A 19585-nucleotide genomic window follows, 5' to 3' on the forward strand; every position below is an offset into this window, starting at 1 on the left:
TATTTAACAACAATTCGTTAGTGTTAGACTGTTTACAGAAACGTAGATGCTTTGGAGGCTCAAGAATACCTAGAAACTTGTTTATTGTTAGAGATTATTGAATGTTTCGAGATAAATGAATCTTAAAACCTTCATGAATATGCAGAGCTTAAACATTGAATGAATGAATGAATCTTCGCAGGTCAATGAGTGTTTTAAGAGTCACATTAATATTTTAAAAAAATTAACTTTTAGATTTTAGATCCGAGATTCGTGACATTCATATGAATGAATCTTTTAAAGGATTAATTAAGTACAACACTATTCAATACATGTTCGCAAGACTTATCTCGCCGGTGTTTAAGTTGTTGCTGATGTTCCAATATCCAATATCAGTAAGCGTATATCATCATCAACGCAGAACATCCAGGACAACTACGACGTAACCAGGAGATGCTGTTCCATATCCTACAGGTATGTTTTCTCAATTCCAAACACCCAATAACCCCATAACTGCACTACCAAAAAGCGTGTTTTCTTTTTTCTGTTCTTGGGTTTTTTTTTTATTTGAAATGAAACATTTGCTTGATCCATTTACAATTCTTTGCGCACAAACAACGGTTCCAACGTTCCTGTTGCTGCACCCGCGTTTTTTTTGCAACACACGACCGAGTGAACCGCACCGAGTAAAGGGAACACACATTTACGTGCACTCTTCGTGGGGCGGTCAGGGAGTGTTGGTGACGGTGTCCCTGAAACCGTCGTTGGCCTCGTGTGGGGTTTTACCACTCAAGCACGAAGCAAACAAGCCACCCGCAAAACAACGTGCTGCACTTTGTACCGTGGTTCCTGTGTGCCACCAAATAGCTAGCTAGGGGCCCTATCTCCTAAGTGGTAATTGTAGTCACGGTAGCCTACCCGGCCCGTGCGTACGTTTTATCTGTGCTTGTGTGTGTGTATGCATGGGTGTGTATGTATGTGTGCATGTGTACGCATATCAACATGTAACAGCGATTGACATGAAGACGGAAAAGGTATTTCTATATGTACATAGTTGGTGGTGGTTGGTTGGTTGATTTCTGGTATTTGCAACGTGTGTCTATTCCGTCTACCCTCCCGGTTCCCAAAAAAACTGATCACCAATGGCAGTCGTGGCACAGAGGGTGACGATGGCATGCTTCCAGATTTGGGGAAGGGAGGGGAGAGCTAAATGTTTACCTATTTCAACTCGGTATCGCCACTAAAAGCCTATAGATAGAGAGCATTCGTGCTGCAGAGATTGTGATTTACATGTTCTCTTAGTGTACATGCACACACACACATACACACACGCCTACAAAGACACACACAAACACACACTTTGAATATGTTCTCGTTACATCAAATAGGAGGTATATGTTAAATAAGTTAAAGTTAGTGAATGCATCCTGGATGCGCTGGAAGCAAGGGATGGTGGAAGAACCATTGGAGAAGTACATTCCTCCCTTCTCCCACCATCACCCTCTTCCTTCCCATGCGCATTTCTGGTGCGTTAAGTTGGTGTGCTGTCTAACATTGATTGGTTGGTTGGTTTAGTATAAGCTAATGCGCTGCTCCACCCCACTCTCTCTCTCTCTATCTTCTCCGCTGGTTTGGATTCTAATAGTGCACAAACAACTTTAAATAAGTTAAGTATATGGCATAAGTTTGTTTTTTGTTCCTTTGCTTTGTTGCAGCTATTCTGCAAATACCGTACGCATCCCGTTTGTTTTTTTTTCTGTTTTCTTTTTCTTTTCATTCCATTATTCTAGCCTCTCTCTCCTATCCTTCCTTCTCAGCTTGTATTTTGTAAGTTTCCATCCACGTGTCCGTTACATCCGGGTACGGGAGCCGCATGGAAGATTGTTCCGGGTTTTCCCTTGGGGTCGGTGCTTGGTAGGCCGCACCTTAGTTGGGCCGTATCGGGTACACGAACGTTTCCGACTCATCCTTCGCCAGCACGTTCTTCGCGACGCACGTGTACGAGCCCATGTCGGCCCACCGCAGCCCGGTAATGATCAGCTCGCCGGTCGGGAGCGTGCGGAACCGCGCATCCTGCAGGCTGCCCACCACATTGCCCTCCTCGTTCAGCCAGGTAATCTCGGGCAGCGGCCGGCCGACCGCCTTGCACGGCAGCACCACGGTCGAGCCCATGTTCTCGAACAGCGTCTTGTAGTGGAGCGTGATGCGGGCGCCCTTCAGATTTTTGAACATCGTGTCGACGGCCGCAACCGGGCGCAGCAGCGGCACGTCGGAGTAGTTGCCGAGATGCGCCACACTGTCCACGTGGTACACGACGGTGGACGAGCTGACCTCCTGCCCGGCCGCCCGCCCGATGCAGGTGAAGGTGGTCTGGGAGGCGCGGGACGCCCGGTCAATCACCAGCCGCGTTACGACGCGCGCCACCGACGTTGGCGTATCCTCCGAGATGACGTTCACGCTGATATCTTCCCACTGTAGTGAAGAGAGCGAGAGAGAGAGAGAGATAGGAGGTTAGTTAAGGGAGAGTTGCGGCACGATCGATGCTTTGCTACTTACATCAGCTGTCTGTCCGCTACCGTGCACCCACTGGACGGTGGGCGTCGGCGAGCCCATAATTTCGCACTCCAGCTCGACGGTGGTGCCACGGATCTGGGCGACGCGGGCCGGCGGTGCGGCGGTAATTTTCACAAACGTCGGTCTTATCGCGCGGCCCCCGTCTCCTGCGCGCACACTGCCCTCGGCCGACGAAACCACCGTACCGGAGGAGGAGGAGGACGACGACGAGGCGGAGGCGGACGCACCGAGGGCTGTGTCCGGGTCCAGGACGACGGCCCGCCCGCTACCAGGGGTAACGAGCAGCGCCGGCAGCAGGCACACGGCCAGCATCAGCAAATGCTTCACGTTCATCATGGCGCTGCAGGGAAAAACAAACCGAGAGAGGGAGAGAGAGAGAAGGAAACACAATTAAAATCAGCTGTTATAGAAAGACAGGTCAGTCTGTCAGCGAAAGCGAGAGATCATCAGAGCCCTGTCAGGTGTACTCATTGTGTGCATGTGTGTGCATGATGGTTGCTCTTGCTTGTATCAGCCGTGAGCGGCGGCCGCGTGCTCTATCGCCATTTAGTGAACACACAGCGCGAGAGAAAAACGTCGCGGCGCGTGCACACCGGCCCGAAGAGCATAGAGCCGGCGCTATAAAAAAAGGGGTGAACGAAGGGCCCCGAACAGAGCGGTGTTCATCGGGCATGAGAAATTCCGATCGGAATTGCATCAGACACGGGTCGCGCTTTGTGGCAGCGAGTTTTCGACCATGAACAAGGCGCGCGAAATCCGACTGGCCAGGTGGTGGCAGTGAGCCGTACCTTTTTTTTTTGTTTTTTTCGCAATGCTTCTTAACACAGCCCCGTGGTGGGGGAACAGACCCAGTTTTGACCGCGCTGTGTCACGTGCTGTTGTGAGTGAGCACGATGATGATGATGATTGTGCACGATAAAGCACAAGGAAAGGATATGTGGCATGCATCATTTGCAACCAGTGTAAATCGGTACAAGACCAACCACAGACCCATTCATCGGCTAACATTTAATTCATTCTTTTTTTCTCGTTTCAGTCATTCGTCTAGCACAACCACACATACACACACGGCGCGATCAGAGAAGGCGTTTTTTGGGGGTTTTATTTTTAAACACCATACCATGGCACGCTACAAATAGCGGAAGTGTGACGTGTGGGAAACAACGCTTACACAGAGCAACCGCGCTTCCGTTCTATCATCGCGAGAGCGCGCACACACACACAGACACACGGTGAAAGATTTCGCCGTGATGATGACGTACCCGAGCGCGTATCAAAGTGTCCCGCTTATCATCATCGCGCGCGCAGTTTGGCGCCAAACGTGCGTGCGTGCGTGCGTGCGTGCGTGCTTGCGTGTATGTGTGGTGCGTATGTGATCAATCAAACCCATGCTCGAGTGACATCATTTAGCGGAGCGGTTGAAGAGAGAGAGAGATAGTGAGATACGACCGATCGTGTCTATGCGTGTCGCAGCATGTTCGCACAATCCGACCGATAACGGAAATTGACCGCCTTCTCGCGTGCGGCGTTTGCCAGTGAAAGCCAGTTCTGAAACAGTTCAATGAATGGAACTGGGGAGGGGGGGATTTAAATCGAAAAACGAGAGGACGGGACCGACCACATGGTTCGCCGGTTTAAAGTGTCTAAATTTACTACGATGAACTCAACCCACAACAGCAGTAACAGCAAGGGCAGCAAACGGAAAGAAGAAGCTCACCTCTCTCTCTCTACTGCCACCGTGTTGCGTTGGTAGTGGGAAAGGACCGCAGTTTGTTGTACCGTGCCCAGGGAGGCGCGGGGGGGGGGCACAAGCCAAATTCCAAAGGTTAAATGGCAAACCGCGAACACATTTGGCTTGCCCCCACCCCCCAAAACGCCACGACCGCTGGCGACCCAAATATTCTTTTTACGACGCTGTCGTGTCGTGTGGTAGGAGAGTGGACACGTTCCTTTTTTTTATTTCTACTACTTTTTCGATTGTCGATTGTCTGCGCCGGCCTCCGCAAGGCAAGGCAGCATGTTTTAAGGCCAGCCGGCCGGCCATTTCGCTCCATGCAATCGCTTGGCGCAGCAGAAAGAAGGGAGAGGGTGAAAAATACTTACTTTCTAACGTGCCTTTCGGGGCTGAAGGGGGGATGCTTTTCCGCAACCGGGAAACTTTGCTCACACACAAACACAGACACTGACACAGACTGGAAGCAAGCCGTTGGCTGGGGTTGTGTTTCTTTGTTTCAAACGCTGGGGGTGACGGTTGGCGGTTGGTGGTGGTAGCGGTGGTGCGCCTGGTACTGCCTCGATGAGAAAATTGCGCACACACCAAAACGAATCCCGCAAGTGTCCAATCGAATTTTCCTCCCGCTTGCTGCGATGCTTCCTCGTGCTGGAAGAGTCCGTCTGTTTCACACACAAATGTCTCTCTCTCTCTCTCTCTTTCGCTCTTTGTCGCTCTCTGTTCGTAGCTCGCTTCTTTCTTCTTTTGCTAGCTTTTCCAAGTAGCTTGCACGCGGTACAAACGTCTGCCGCTTCCTTGTCTTACTTCAAGCGCGGGAGCTCCACCACCGGGAGGGTCGTTAGGGTCGTTCGCTGTCTTGTGCGCCCTTTTGCGCCTTTCTCGCGGGCGGGCTTGATGATGAAGCAACTTCTTGCAGAAAGGGGGGTGGTGGGGGGTGGTATGCTAGACCGTTCAAGCCTTCACCTTCAGCGCCGGTTGGGTTTTCGGCTGCCGACGTCCCGGTCGTCGGTCAGGTGGTGTATTCGTAGTAGCCTTCTTCTGCGGGACGAGCGTAAGTTAACCTACGCTCTAATTGCTCCTGCGACGGGAGGGGAGCGGGGTGCTTTCCCTTCGACACACACACACCGATGATCTCGATCGCACCGTTCCGCACACACAATTGATCTTTCCTTCGGTCCAGACGCGTGCTCCTGTGTCCCTCCGTCCGTCCTTTCTGCTCGAAACTATCTCGCTCTTTCGCTTTCTTGATCGCTCTTTTCTCTCTCTTTCTCTTTCTTATTCTCTCCTTCTCTCTCTCTCGTTCTTTCTGGTTCGTGCGGGTTGGACTCTCTGTCTCTCGCTCTCTCGCTCTCTCGCTCACACGCACACGCTCTGTTCGCTGCTCGCTATGCCGCCTGTTTCGCTAGCATAGACGAAAAATCTATTCTCCGTCACCGTTGGTACAGCGGTCACAATCACCCAGGCCAGGCAATCCGCGACACGCGCACACGAAAAACTCAAAAATCAAACCTTTTTTTTTAAATTCGTATATTGCGTTAACACACACACTCACACCAGCGTCCGGTGCGCGCCGCGTGTTATGTAATGTTTGAGTTTGTGAGATGTTTTATCAGCACATTTAGCAACATTAACTCGGAAAGGTTCACCTTTTCGCCGAACCCCAACATAGGGACGCTGCGTAGCTGCGTAGCTGCCGGCGGAGCCGTCGTGCCTAGAACAACCGCGGCGGGGGAACTGCGGCGGGGCTGGTTTCCTTTGCTTTGCTTTTGTTGTTGCTTTCGGCGGATTTGTTCGGGGGCCTACTGGCACTGCACTGGCCCACACTGCTGATCTCACTCGAAACGAATCACGCACACACACACACTCAATTACGCCTTTGTATGATGGGTAACAGGCAGGTTCCGGATGAAGCTGCACGATGATGTCCCTTTTTTTAATTCGGTTGTACGATCGGTACACTAACACCACGCTACAATCGCTCCACAACCGTCGATGATATTGCTGCTAATAATAATGGCCGTGCTACTACGGGTCGTTACCGCCAGCTTGCGGATGCTGCTTTCACACTGATGCTTGGGCAACGATGATAGACGAATTGCACCAAGGGTGGACATTAAACGCGCTGTATGTGTGCCGTGGGTGCCGTGGTCCGTTGATTCGTGCTCAACAATCAAACGCTCCACACACTAGCACAGTAGTAGTCATCGATATGATACGTGTGGAAGCTGCTGCTGCTGCTGCTGCTGCTGCTGCTACTGGTGACGTGACGTCAACGGGGCGCCGCTACTCGTCGATGGCTACTGCGGAGGATCGCACGGCAGATTACACCGTGACTGTGACTGTGTCCAGCGAGAGAGAGGGAAGTCTCAACACTACGCAACACTGCGATTGCAAGCCACCGGATCGAACAGGATCGCTCGTCGTGCCAGAGCAAAGGCGAGCTAAGGCTTTTTGCTTTCGCTAAGTCACCGTCGACACACACACACGCGCGCGCGGGCTCGCTCGATCGCTATTGTTTTGTCTAGCGCTCCTAACGCCAGCTAGTAATGGTCCTGCCCTGCTTGCTCTCGTTGCCTCCTGAATATCGTGTAACGTGTAACGCGAACGCGGTACGAAGCTACAACACACACACAATTGGTGGAAGAAAAACGATTGACACCGTCGCGGGTGGGGGGAATGGATGGCAAACACTACCGTCGACACTCGGGCTACGAATGAATGGCCGACGGTGCCGGTGGCTCGAATTTATAATCTCTCGCTCACCCGTGGCGGGGGCGAACGCGCGCGCGCACCGTCCCGTGGTTCATTTTGCGTTCATTCTCTGTGCCCGTGTCTCTACGGCCACACTCGCCTGTCTCTATTCTCTCCGGCCGCACCGCTCTCTCGCTCTCGTGTGTCCTCGTAGCACACGAGACAAGCGGGTGTCCCGAACCGGTGGCCGGTGGTGGAAGGTGGCGGTGGCGGCGGTGGCGGCAAACGCATTCCTTCTTCCGTTTTGTTAAAACGTGTCCCGAACATCGGCATCCCCAGCACACACACACACGGTTTGTGTGTCGCGCGCTTACTCTGACAGATTATTAGCTTTACCCTCCCAGCGGAGCAGTGGCCGATGCGATACTTTTACTTGTTTTACTTGGGAGGGCGAGAGACGAAAGAGGGCTTCTGTAGGCACCGAAGAAACACGCCAGCCGGAAAACTGTATCGCTGGTGGCTCGGGCTAGTGGCCAGCGTGGCAATGGCGGATCACAGTCATGATCAGAAGCCATTAGCACCGTTTCGTTCGCCGTTCGTTACATAAAATTGCCCCAACCACACATCCGAACTAATTGGGGGTTGGAAGGGAGGGAATGCTTACAGCCCTCTCCTCCCCCTCCCGTTCGACACGGTCAACCCTCTGCATCACCTCCCTCGCTTTGCATTTGAATCCGATGATCTTTGAATCGTGTAACCCCCCCCCCCCCCTCCCTTCTTTTCGTCCGCCACCGGGTTGGGTTCGTGCCTTCGATCGTTCGATCGTACGATGCCGTCGTTCGTGCCCTTCCCAACACCTCCCCGAGTTAGTCACAGTCCGGCAGTCCATGGTGGTGATGGTGGGATTGTTTCCTTCTCGCAAGACCTCCAATCGGGATCACGTTTGCACCAGCGTTCTTAGGGGCTCGGCAACTCCAGCGCAAATTTACCCTCGCGCTGAGCAACCGCGTGAGCTCTAATTAGAATCTTTTTTTCTTCACCTTTTCCAATTGTTCCCATTCGAGGCGTTAATGAGAATTGCTCACCGTCGCAGCGACGCGTTGCTCCAGCAAGGGCCTTTTTTTGCCCTTCTTCCGAAGCCGAGCTCGAGTCGCTGTCGCACGGTGTTTGCCACACTTGCAGCGCAGGGATTAGGCGACCCTTTTTTCCCCATCCCCTGCTCCAGTTGCTGGGATGATAAACCCGCCCTGATGGGCCATAAACTGACTCGGGACAAAAGGGGGGGAAGAGGAGAGGGGCGTTATGTGCATGCGGCGGAAATATTGCACCGGAATCACAACCTTCCCGTGTTCCCGAGAGAGGTACTAGAGAGCAATGAGTTGCATCACCCGCGCTCTGCATGCTGTGGGATGGGAATACTTGGCGGATGTGTGTGTGTGTGTGTGTCTGGGCAGAATGTGACTTTCACGTGATACGCCACGCGATGGGCGAGCCTGGCCGAACATGAGGAAGGTTGCTGTGCCGTCCGTTGCCAGCGAACGCTCGAGGGCACACTTGATTCCGGGCGAAACAAGGGGAGAAAACACTACTCCCCCCCCCCGCTGTCACCTATTTCGATGTGACAATTTTCGTCAACTGTCAGTAAAAAGGCGGCGGCGGGGGGTATAGGGAAGGAAGCTAAAACCGGGCTATAAATAAACGGTTAAGTTTAGTTCTCTTCCCGGAAAACCTTGAGGCGCGCGCTACCTGCTGATGGCGAGCACGGTGGACAGCCGAAGCGCCCATTGCCAAATACACAACAATTAACACCCTCCGGCGGTAACAGTCGCGATTGTTTCAATGCTTATCAGTGTCACCTCCGCCAAACCCGCTTCCGCTTCCTCCCGCTTTCCAAGGTTTAATTTGCTCCACAAACAAACAATCCCAAAAAGAAATAGATACGGCTAACAAAACAGTGCGAATCAATCAGCGCGCGTGAGACACACATTTCGTCGTCCAGCGTGTTTTCGTAAACTTTCCATAGTTCCACGAACGCACCAGCACGTGGGGGCGGCGTTGGACCGTAGTCCGGTAATTTTCCGATTGGAATTTATTACGCACCACCACGCGTTCGCGGTACGCGTCACGCTGGTAATTAGCGGGGGAATGTATCGTATGTGTCTGTGTGTGTGTGTATCGCAAGTTACACAACAAGCCAGAACGAACGTTTGAGCAGCGATTGGGGGCTCGACCCAATCGAATGGGGCAGTGTGTGATACACGGTCATTAGCCAGTAGAATGTTGCACGGTGGCGGCTTAATTAAACGTTTCTCGCACACGTGTGCTTGCGGGTGGGGGATGGATTTACAGTGACTAACAGACTAATCACACCCGGTCGCCCCACATCACAGTGTTCACATGCGAATGCATGCGGTTCACTGTGGTGGTAAAAAGGGCCCCTTCCAAACGACCCAAGAGGGGCCGGTCCAAGGTTTCTCCCAAACGGTATGACTTTTTTCACCGGCGTGGAAAACACTCTGACGGCTTGACATTTTCCCCCCACACAGCCGCTCGACGCAACCGATGGTCAGAATTTCATCATCCATTCGAGCGACTTCCTCGAAAGTACAACACACACACACACGTGGTGCAGGGTGCGCTCGCATATCAGCATGAGGTAGAAGGGAAAAAAAAACCCCAAAACTATCCCACGTACGCCCCGCTAGCCCTTGCCCCCCCCCCCCTCCTCCAGTAGGGGACAAACAGCGCAACAGCGAGGTAAGAAGCAAAAAAGAAATAAATTGTTTAAACATTCCTTCGCCGCCATCGGAGTCGGAGTTCCCGCTGCCCCCGTTGAATGTCAACGCATGGCGTGCCCCTAACGGTAGCACACGGTTGCCGCAAAAAAAAACAGACACATACACCTTCGGGAAGAGGCGCATCAAAGCATGTGGCATGTGATTACACATACCGGACAGCCCTCACCACCTCGCAGCTCCTGCTGGTCCTTTCCTGCCCATCCCGCAAAGCTAACATTTGCTTTCCGTCACATCGGCGACCGACATCCTGTCCATGCCGGAGTATCCGTCGATGCCTAACTCCGTCCGCAGCCGGCAGGTAATGTTCGGTGTGCTGCAATCTTAAAAGCTTCCAGCGAATGGCCCACACAGTGTGCTGCAATGGGCGGGGAGAGCGGAAGAGTGGGATAGATATCTTAATGCTGATATGACAATTTCTCTAACGACGAGCCGTCTTATCACCAGCTGTCGCCAGCGGGCTCTTGCGGGACATTGCGTGTGAGAAACGCCGGCAAGCATGAACCCCGGGCCTCTCCTTTTCACGACCCCGTGGTACGTACCGGGTTTTGGGTCGACGCATATCTCGGTCGGCAACCTCGCCAACACACACACACGCACACACGTGGGTCAACTGTCGCCACGACCTTCGATGGGCGATGATGCGGGGTTTGCCCACTTGCGACCGATCGATCAATCACCATTAGAAACGAATCACGATTGGAATCACACACTGCCCGTCCGCCCGGTGAGATGCCCCCGTGTGTGTGTGTGTGGGCCCGAGGCAAGCCCTTATCTTTCAAGCCGCTCAAGTGAAGCGATTCGCTGCTACGCTCCAAAACCCTGCCGGAGCACGCGTAATTTGCAACGACATCAAGAAGCGCGTATCGTGTCGTTGTCTTATCGCACATTCGCTGGGCGCGTACGTTTGAATGAAGGATTGCTCATTATTGGGGCGTTCGAAAATTCTTACAGGTGTCGATTGTAGGCAATTACGTTGTAGGCTATTGGCCAGTCGCTGCCAGATTTGACTGACTCGACTGATTGAGCTGGAATTTTCAAGACTGAACCCCCGTCCAATCATGACTTAGTAAAAAAATGTCGGAAAATGTCGGAGATGGCAAAAACGTTTAGTTTCTATTGGCAGATGGAAATGTCGCATCTGAACTTACTGCACCTTTTTTTCTAGCAATAAATTAAATCGTTTTTACCAAATTTGGTACAATCTTTACGAAAAGTTCAAGCAGAAGCTATCTAAAAATGAGGATTGCAAAACGCGTCGATCAAACTATCACTGATTTGCACTGCCAATCATTAAGGCCGGGGGACACTGTCCGTACTCGCTAGTGTAATTTCGATTTTTACTAGCGCATCTGGCGGCGGCTGGTAGAAGCAGTTTTCCAAACAATTTGGAGCCAATATCAGCCAAGGCTTCAGAAAATATGTTATTTTTCTATATTTTGTACTTATTTCGGAGAAAGAAAAGTTTTGTAAAAGGTAGATGCACAAGTCCTGCACGCATTGCATCCGTTTTCATGCCAAAAAACGATGGAAAAACTACCTAATTTTAAGATTCAGCATGACCATTCCCTCGATGACCTAAAAACGCTTCCACCAGCCGCCGCCAGATGCGCTAGTGAAAATCGAAATTACACTAGCGAGTACGGACAGTCTCCCCCGGTCTTTAAGGCCGGGCTACATTGATCGTACTCCTGAGTGTAATTTTGATTGCGCCACGGCTGGGGTCATCGAGGAATGAACCGGATCTCAAAATTAAGTAGTTTTTCCATCGTTTTCCATTGCAAAAATGGATTCAATGCGTGCAAAACATGTGTATCTACGTTTTACAAAACTTTTCTCCTCCGATTTAAGTAAAAAACATGGAAAATTAACGTATTTTCTGGAGCGGCTCCAAATTGTTTGGCAAAATGCTTCGGTCAGCCGCCGCCAGATGCGCTAGTGAAAATCGAAATTAAGGCTGGGCTACATTGATCGTACTCGCTAGTGTAATTTCGATTTTCACTAGCGCATCTGGCGGCGGCTGACCAAAACATTTTGCCAAACAATTTGGAGCCGCTTCAGAAAATACGTTATTTTTCCATGTTTTTAACTTTAACCGAACTGTAAAAGCTTTGTAATTGATAGATAAATATGTTGTGCAAGTATTTCAGCAGTTTTCGCATCAAAAACGGTGAAAAAACTAATTAATTTTGAGATCCAACACGACCATTCCCCCGACGACCAAAAAAAGCTTCCACCACCCACCGCCAGATGCGCTAGTGAAAATCAAAATTACACTTGCGAGTACGATCAATGTAGCCCGGCCTTTACACTTGGGAGTACGATCAATGTAGCCCGGCCTTTAGGCGAGAGCATCAACCACTTTCCCAAACTCGATCGAAGAGGAACGATAGTTACAGTTGCCTAGATACAACGGTTGCTTTAATTTATTTCATCATTATCCTGCTCAGTTATGCGTACAATATGGCAAAATGTTGAAAAAATGTCCACTGAAGCCACCATTTCATTTCATTTAATTTTTTATCATTTTTACAATCGCCACGATCGTTCCCGTGTTCGATCGAGTTTGGGCAAGTGGCTGCATACTTATACGTTAAAATGTGTAAGCGCTAACGAGAACCTTCGTGGCTTAGTGTGAAAGACGTAGCGCATCAGCTTCAAAGGCCATGACTCCGACGGGGTTCAATTCCCAACCAATGAATTCGCACGTGACACTACTCTAGTTTTTAATAACCTTGTTTTATAGATTAGTTTGCGGTTGATCAAGATCGCCAAGTACACTAGAGTTGTATTTTTCAATTAACTGAATTAGCTGTTAATTAATTAATTAGCTTAACTGAACCTGATGACGGGACGATTTTTCCATCCCGATTACGCCCCAGATCGAGAAGGAAATGGGTGTGGGTGCTTAGCTGTGCAAAAACAAAACAAAAAAGTGAAAAAAGCAAACAAACGGCTTAGGAGAAGCTCCCCGAAGATTGATCAGACAGACGTACGTCGGCTTATGTATGACGGCTAGCCGCGAACCACGGTGCGAACCAGGTTCGCTCTGATTTGCGCGAAAGGCTAAGGCTTAGCGGAAATGGGTTTTCAGCGGTGAGGTAAAGGTGAAACCACCCGCCGCAGCCTTCCGAAAAGACGGCGGTGTGCTGCGGAATTACGCTTGCTAAGCCGAATGGAAACGTGCTGCACAAGGGGCGAATGGAAGAGGAATCATTAATGACCCAGCAACAGTGCCCGATTGGCAACGCGCGAAAAAGCCATTCGCCTCTGTATAATCCCTTCCCTTTGCCCGTGGCCTCACATTACCCACCCCAGTCACACACACACACACACACACACACACACACACAGACACGTTTTTAAAGGGCGATCATCCACACGGGCACGTCTCCCTCCCCCCACTCACGACGATGCCGCGCACACCGGTTTTGATTCGATATCTGCCATGCTGTATTAATTTCACACCCGTTGCCTCTCGGGACATACTTACAAGTAAATGTGTGTGTGTTTGTATATGTGTGTATGTGCATGTGGCTTAAGCGGAGTGTGATCGCGACCGCGAAAAAAAAAGCGGCGACCGCAAAAACCCGAGCCAGCCGCTCGCTCAGCTGTCGCACGATCGCACTCTGCGCACCAGCCGCACCCGGCCTGCCTGCGTGTACACAACGTGTCCGCACCGGCTGCACCATGCGCTTTGACGCTGCGACTAGTGTTTTACGTAGGACAGGGGGGAGGGAGGCGAGATTTAGCGATGGGGAACCCCCGGGTACGGCAGCCGCAGCATCAACCCCAGACACGATGGAGCCGATCACGTTCGGGCGCTGGTCGGCGATCGGTCGGCGATCGTACGCAAAGACCACCGCGCGCGCGCGCGCACACACACGGTTGACGCAACTCGTGGTGGCCCTTTGTGGCCATACACAGCCGGAGCTTGTGACAGGCCGTTTAGCAGCCCGGCTCTCCTTCCATCTCTTTCTCTTCCCCCACTCCCCCCACCGGGGTTTCAGACTGGCTAATGAATGACCGTGCAAGTTTATCGCGCGATCTTTTTGCTGATGTGTGCATGTGGGGCCGTTGCTTCTGCCGTGTCATTTCATTCCTCTGTGCAGGCCGCCGGTCACTTTCGTGATTGGAAGCGTTTCGGAATTGGCACCATGTCCCCCCTCCCCGACCGAACAAGAGAGACAGAGAGAGAGTGGGAGTGGGAGAAAGAGTAAGCGAGGATTGTACAAAAGCTCCGCCATCCTCCTTGCCGATCGCGATCGCGCGAGGAAAGAACTGACGTCAATTCTTGTCTCTTTCTCCATTTTCCCTTCCAAAGAGGGGTAGAGGTGACCTGGGAGGGGGGGGGGGGAAATGTTTGACAAATTTATGATTCACGAACACCATTAACGTAATGCTGGCGGCACGACACGCCGGTGGCCAATCTACTGCTGGGGACCAACGAACACGTGCTTTTTTTATTGCTTTCGAGAGTTGGCTAATGGTCAATTGAGCAAGAAAGAAAAAAAAAGAAGCATCCAAGATTGGTGTAGGAAAGTCCACGATATCAGCCCTCTACCCGCGCATCTCCAAACGGCCTAGACCGCGTGGCCTCTCCCAGCGGCGTACGGTCAATGCGATAGGTTAGTTGCGCATAGATAGGTGCGCATCCGCCTCGGTGGAGCAACGTTCGTTGCGCGCAACGGCAGCACGGACGCAACGTGGCGCATGAGTGGCCGGCTGCAGCATCGCGTGCTGCAATTCTATTGCCGCGGCCAACCCACACACCAACACGAAGTGTGTGTGTGTGTGTGTGCATGCGTACACGAGGCAAATACGAAATCAGTTCAAATGAGACAGCAGAACGACTCGCAACGAAGCATCGCAATCGCAATGAACAAAACCCCGGCCCGGTTGTATCCTTTTTCCCCTCACCCTCATCTCCCCCCTCCCGTCGAAAACGGAACGACTACCAAGGTCAAAATAACTATAAAAATGACATATTACACAGCTCACAGCTGTTCGCGCGTTCGCTGTCTGTTGCCCCGCTGTCAGTTATGAGGACGGATGCGTTATTGCATTCGGGTGGGGGGGTCGGTGGGGGGTGGGGGAGTGGTGTAATGAGGCAAGGGGTGAATCAAAAAAGGTGACCGGGTAAATGAACAGGTCAAGTGACGTGTCCTCTCCCTTGCGCCGGAGCGTGCGCTTCCACTTCCTCGTCAGCCTGTGCAAAACGTGATTCAATGTGATCATCGTCGAATCTTGCACGATCAGTCTTCTTTTCGCTTGATCTTCGATGATCGTACAAGGCAAGAAAAGCACAAAGCATTTGCCTGCAGGCCTGTTGCCCGACTTTAAAAGTGACCGGCCGGGCTGGATAGTGTGCTGTCCGGCGTGTGCCAAACGATGGGCTCCGAAAACTAGTTTCACCAACACACCAACATGCAACATTCCTGTCCGCGCTCACCTTCGCCGTACCTTTACAGAATGGGCTGGAATTTCCGTTCATAAAACGTTTATCTCGAGCATTTAAAACGAGCACGCGGAGGTGCTACACTAAAAAGGAAGAACCGCGCGATGACTCACGATCGTTAATCGGGGCTCCTCCGCCCGTTTGCTGCTTCCACGTTCCGCACACACACACACACACACACACACACACACACACACAGCTAGCCCTGGGGGCAGTGATCCTTTTTCTTCTTTTCCTTTCTGTGAGCTGTTGCGATGGGCAGCAGAAGCCATAAAATGGCACAGTTTTTTTGTTGTTGTATTTTAAATCTTTAAAACCTGGTCCACTTGACGACAAACGCCGTTCGGAATGGTTGGTTGGCTGCATGCAGGGCCGCTTGATCGCGGAACTGTCGCCGCCCGCCCTGCCCTCGTATATTATATGCTCGAAACTGGATTGATCGATGTCACCTCCCCCCGGGGGGTAAGGGGAAGGTAAAAGAACGGGGACTGAGGAAGTACACGGAGGCAACGTTCTACATGATCACCGTCACGTACGCATGTCAAAGGCCATATAGAAAGGGAAAGTGCCTCGGTACGTGCTGGTAGCCGGTGCCGGTCTAACGAGGGGAAGGAGGGAATGTGGAGGGAAAGGAGGGAAAGGAGGGAATAGAAGAATTATCTCGCCTAGCAGCGTGTGCCTCTAGTGCGGTAACTTTCCCGCCACGGGGTTTTACATTCCGTGTTCCGTGGTCCGGGCAGGTTGACCACCGATCGGGTGTAGGGGGGACGGTGATGGGATGGGATGGAGAAGGAGGGCATGTATCATGTAATTGGTAAGCTGTAATCGCGGGTTTTCTCGCGCAATCAGCCGCCACTGTTGCGCGTCGTGACGTATTGTTGTAGGTGATCAGTGCCGCTCATAGTGTGTGTGTGGGGGGACAATTTAATGAATCATTTAATTAGTTGCATTCAAACCGAACCGTTTGTCATTCAAAGTTAAGTGGTAGAATAATCAGAAGCCACAGATGACTTGTGAGTACGATCAGATCCGATTGTTGCATACCACGTGGGCGATTGTCTGGCCGAGTAAGGGCATGTAAATGTAGAAAAGGATAATTGATTTCATCACCGTTCAAGACGGTAGCATAGAAACGGTCTATTATGCACGTATTTGATGGGGCTTCAAACACCAGCACGACATTCTAATAGTTTTAAAACAATTTAAAAGAAATCACTAGGCAGAAGAATGATCAATAAATACAAGGGTTTTCAGGGGTCCTCAAAGTTGTAGGACAGTTACTCCCAAGAGTCATTCTTACCGGGAAAGAACTTTATACTATTGGAATTGGTCTCTATGGCACCCGTTTTGGGCAAGCTCACTGGAAATTCCTGTTAGATTTTGGCCAAAAAGGTTGCAATAGAGTCCAATTCCCACTACATTAGATTATTTTCTCTTAAGAAAGAGTAAAAAGAAAAAGACGAACAACTATGAGAACCCATAACCCTTTTTCATCAACAAAACAGGTAAATTTTGATTATTTTTATTTATTTTCATTCACTCTTTCGTTTCAAAAAAATATTACAAATTAAAAAAAACCCATAAAACCTACGGTTTGATGATCGTGCTTAGTGTTTTCGTGAATAAGAAACGATCCGTGCGATAAGGGCCAGTGACGATCGTTGCACTAAAAATAGGCAACCGTGTTCGGCACGATTATTTTGCTTTGGCACGCCAATCGACCGCTCAGCCAGGTGAATCGAGTGCAGCAAATCAAGTAAATACACACAAACCCCACTTCCAACGGCCGCTGTTGCATGGAGTTGCATGAATGACCTGTACAGGGAACCGTGCGACGGAGCGTCTTCAAGACAGGCAGAAACGTTCACACACACACACACACACGGCCACCGTCAACTGATAAGCAGTATCAGCGACAACATCCAGCAGGGCTTTTGTGATTTGCCCCGGCACGTTCTTCCCTGCGAGCGATCACGAGACTAGAAAATGGGCGTTGACATGGGTAGATAATGGAACGTCACGTGAAGCTGGGCAGGCAAGTAACGCTCCCGTAACGCTCTGCGCAAGGAGTGCGGTCCAGGTGCTGATGTGCATTTGTTCAGTGACGGTAGCGGCGGTTTCGTTACTGCTCGAGGATGGATGGCAACACTGATCCAACACGCTCGCTTATCATTAGCCACCAGGGCGCGCTAGCTTTGCACGGGTTAGCGTGCAACGGGTTGGCAACACTGCCGTTGATAGCATATAGTTCTCCTTCTTATGCTGACCCGGGTGTGGCTGATTGCTCGCTGGCGGCATTGCCTTATCGAAAGCCACTTCACGGGGCAGGATTGGAAGCGCCTCAAGGAGGGCATTAGTCTCTCCACTGCTGCATCTTTGCAAATAAGGTGTTGTTTTATAATCGCAACAACAACAGCGGCCTGAGTGGCGTGGACCAGCTCAAGAAATCTGACCAAAAACGGGTTCCATAAAAATCTCCCTAGCGATAGGCCACCAAATTGCCCGCAGTTCTTTGTGTCGCTGCGAGCGGCAAACTTTCCTAGGATTCAAATCCATCATTCTAGCAGGATGTTGCGCGAAACTCAGAACGCGATGGTTGGTAACATATGGTTGCGCACTAATCAGTGCAAGCGAAACGCTGCTTATTGCTCGTTCCACCTCATCAAACACACACACTCGGCAAACGATCGATCATGTTGGGTGTTGGGTGTGTTATGCTATTAATACTTTTAATTATTTTGCCACCGCTGGCCACACGACGCTCGTCACTTACCTTGGTCTCCGGTGCGGCACTGTTACTCGGAACGCACGGGGTCGTTTTTCCACCGAAACGGTCACACTTTCCGGGGAACTCTCGCGGACGACGGCACGTGCAGCTACTCGGTTGCACCGGAACACAGATTTAAACGCGACCAATACTAATGTGCCCACCGTTGAACGTCGCCACGCAACAGGACGAAATGATTGTTCTGCACTGTGTTTTTCTGTTATTCCTTCAAAAAATGAAGTTTAAACAATTGTTTGCAACCGGCACACACTCGCGTCTCTGAAAACCACACCAAACTCACTTTGTTCAATGCAAATTCTCTTTTACTTCTCTGCAAACACTGCCCACTACTGCTACTAAAACTCTGTCCTGCACTGTTTCCACCGGTTTCCTTCTGTTCAGCAGGGTTTGCTGGGGCTTTTGGTACGATCAGATCGTTGCGGCTATCGACACACGATTAAACTTCTGCCGGCACTGTAACTTCCTTTTATAATCCTTGATGGAAATTTATACACTATCCGCCGCACACACCACACACACACCCCATCCGGGGCATGCCACCCGCTTGCCAAGATTCCCGCGCGCGCACATACACCGCACCGCCCCAGTCGGGCGAAAAAGAGAAGCAACGGCTGCGAAAAGATGCTGCGCACCACCGCTTGCCAAGGGCCGCCGTGTAGGAGCATGGCGGAAAAGTAGTCGAAATGGATTGACCGAACGAATGGTGGAAGAGAGGAGGGGGGGGGGGAAGCAGAGGGTTGCGTTTTGAGTGTAGCTAGAGCAGGAGGAACGATACGAGTGGAGAGAATAGATGGCACGAGCTTCTCGCTTCGGCTCCTTTGCCGCAAACTGTGCAACAGGCAGTTAGATCGGGGCGAGCGAGTAAGATGGAGACAAAAAGCGAGAGAGAGAGAGAGAGAGAGAGTGCGAGTGTAGCGATGGATATCATACGAGCAAGATGGAGAAGGATGCTGAGCAGCGCGCGGTAGTAGTAGTAGTAGGCGATGGATTGGACGATATCGAGCGGCAAACTGCTCCAGCACACTTCGCGCGTATAGCGAAACCCTTCTGTGCTTAATTGTTAGCAATTTCTGAAAGCTTTCGCTCCCTCTCTTTCCCTCTCTCTCTCTCTCTCTCGCTCTCTCCCGCTCTCTTTCTCTAAACAATTAAAGCTTTCAAACAGAGTTCTATGACACGTTACAGGGAATCAAATTAAATAAATAATGTTTAATTGTTCCTTTTTTTTGTTAAGCATGTTGCCGCCGCTGCTTCTCCCCCTTTTGCGGCAACGGTTTTTACGTCAAATTTGAACCGACCGACGATGACGCATCGTATCGGCCGGGAGGGCACGGCGGGTTGTGGCCGGTGGTTGGCAGTTGGCGGCACTATGTCCTTTCTTGCTTGCTGTGGCGGAGAAAAGTATATTTGAGCAATTGACTTTCCACAACGAAATGCACCACCATGCTGACCGCGTATGTGTGTGTGTGGGTGTGCGCTCAAAGGACCCCCCGCCGTGGGGCAGAAACAAATGGTTGGGGTCTGATAAGGCGTGATGATGTGTGCCACTGTATGCCACTGCAATCGGTGAC

General features: G+C 51.1%; 1 protein-coding gene across 2 annotated transcripts; it reads right to left on the minus strand.

Annotated features, from left to right (window-relative positions):
- Positions 1–512: 512 nt before the first annotated feature.
- On the minus strand, positions 513–18469 carry LOC120896648 (neural/ectodermal development factor IMP-L2). Of its 2 annotated transcripts, none has more exons than XM_040300924.1 (3): positions 18003–18469; positions 2536–2893; positions 513–2451 (listed from the first exon to the last, which is right to left on the minus strand). In XM_040300924.1, the coding sequence occupies exons 2-3, from the start codon at positions 2887–2889 to the stop codon at positions 1906–1908; spliced, it is 900 nt and encodes a 299-aa protein (XP_040156858.1). In that variant the 5' UTR covers positions 2890–2893; positions 18003–18469; the 3' UTR covers positions 513–1905. The 2 variants fall into 2 exon arrangements, with proteins under 2 accessions (XP_040156858.1, XP_040156857.1); XM_040300923.1 differs by lacking the exon at positions 18003–18469 and adding an exon at positions 4657–7014.
- Between the last annotated feature and the right edge of the window lie 1116 nt (positions 18470–19585).

The sequence above is a fragment of the Anopheles arabiensis genome, chromosome 2 (assembly GCF_016920715.1).
Source record: "Anopheles arabiensis isolate DONGOLA chromosome 2, AaraD3, whole genome shotgun sequence".
Classification (NCBI taxonomy): domain Eukaryota; kingdom Metazoa; phylum Arthropoda; class Insecta; order Diptera; family Culicidae; genus Anopheles; species Anopheles arabiensis.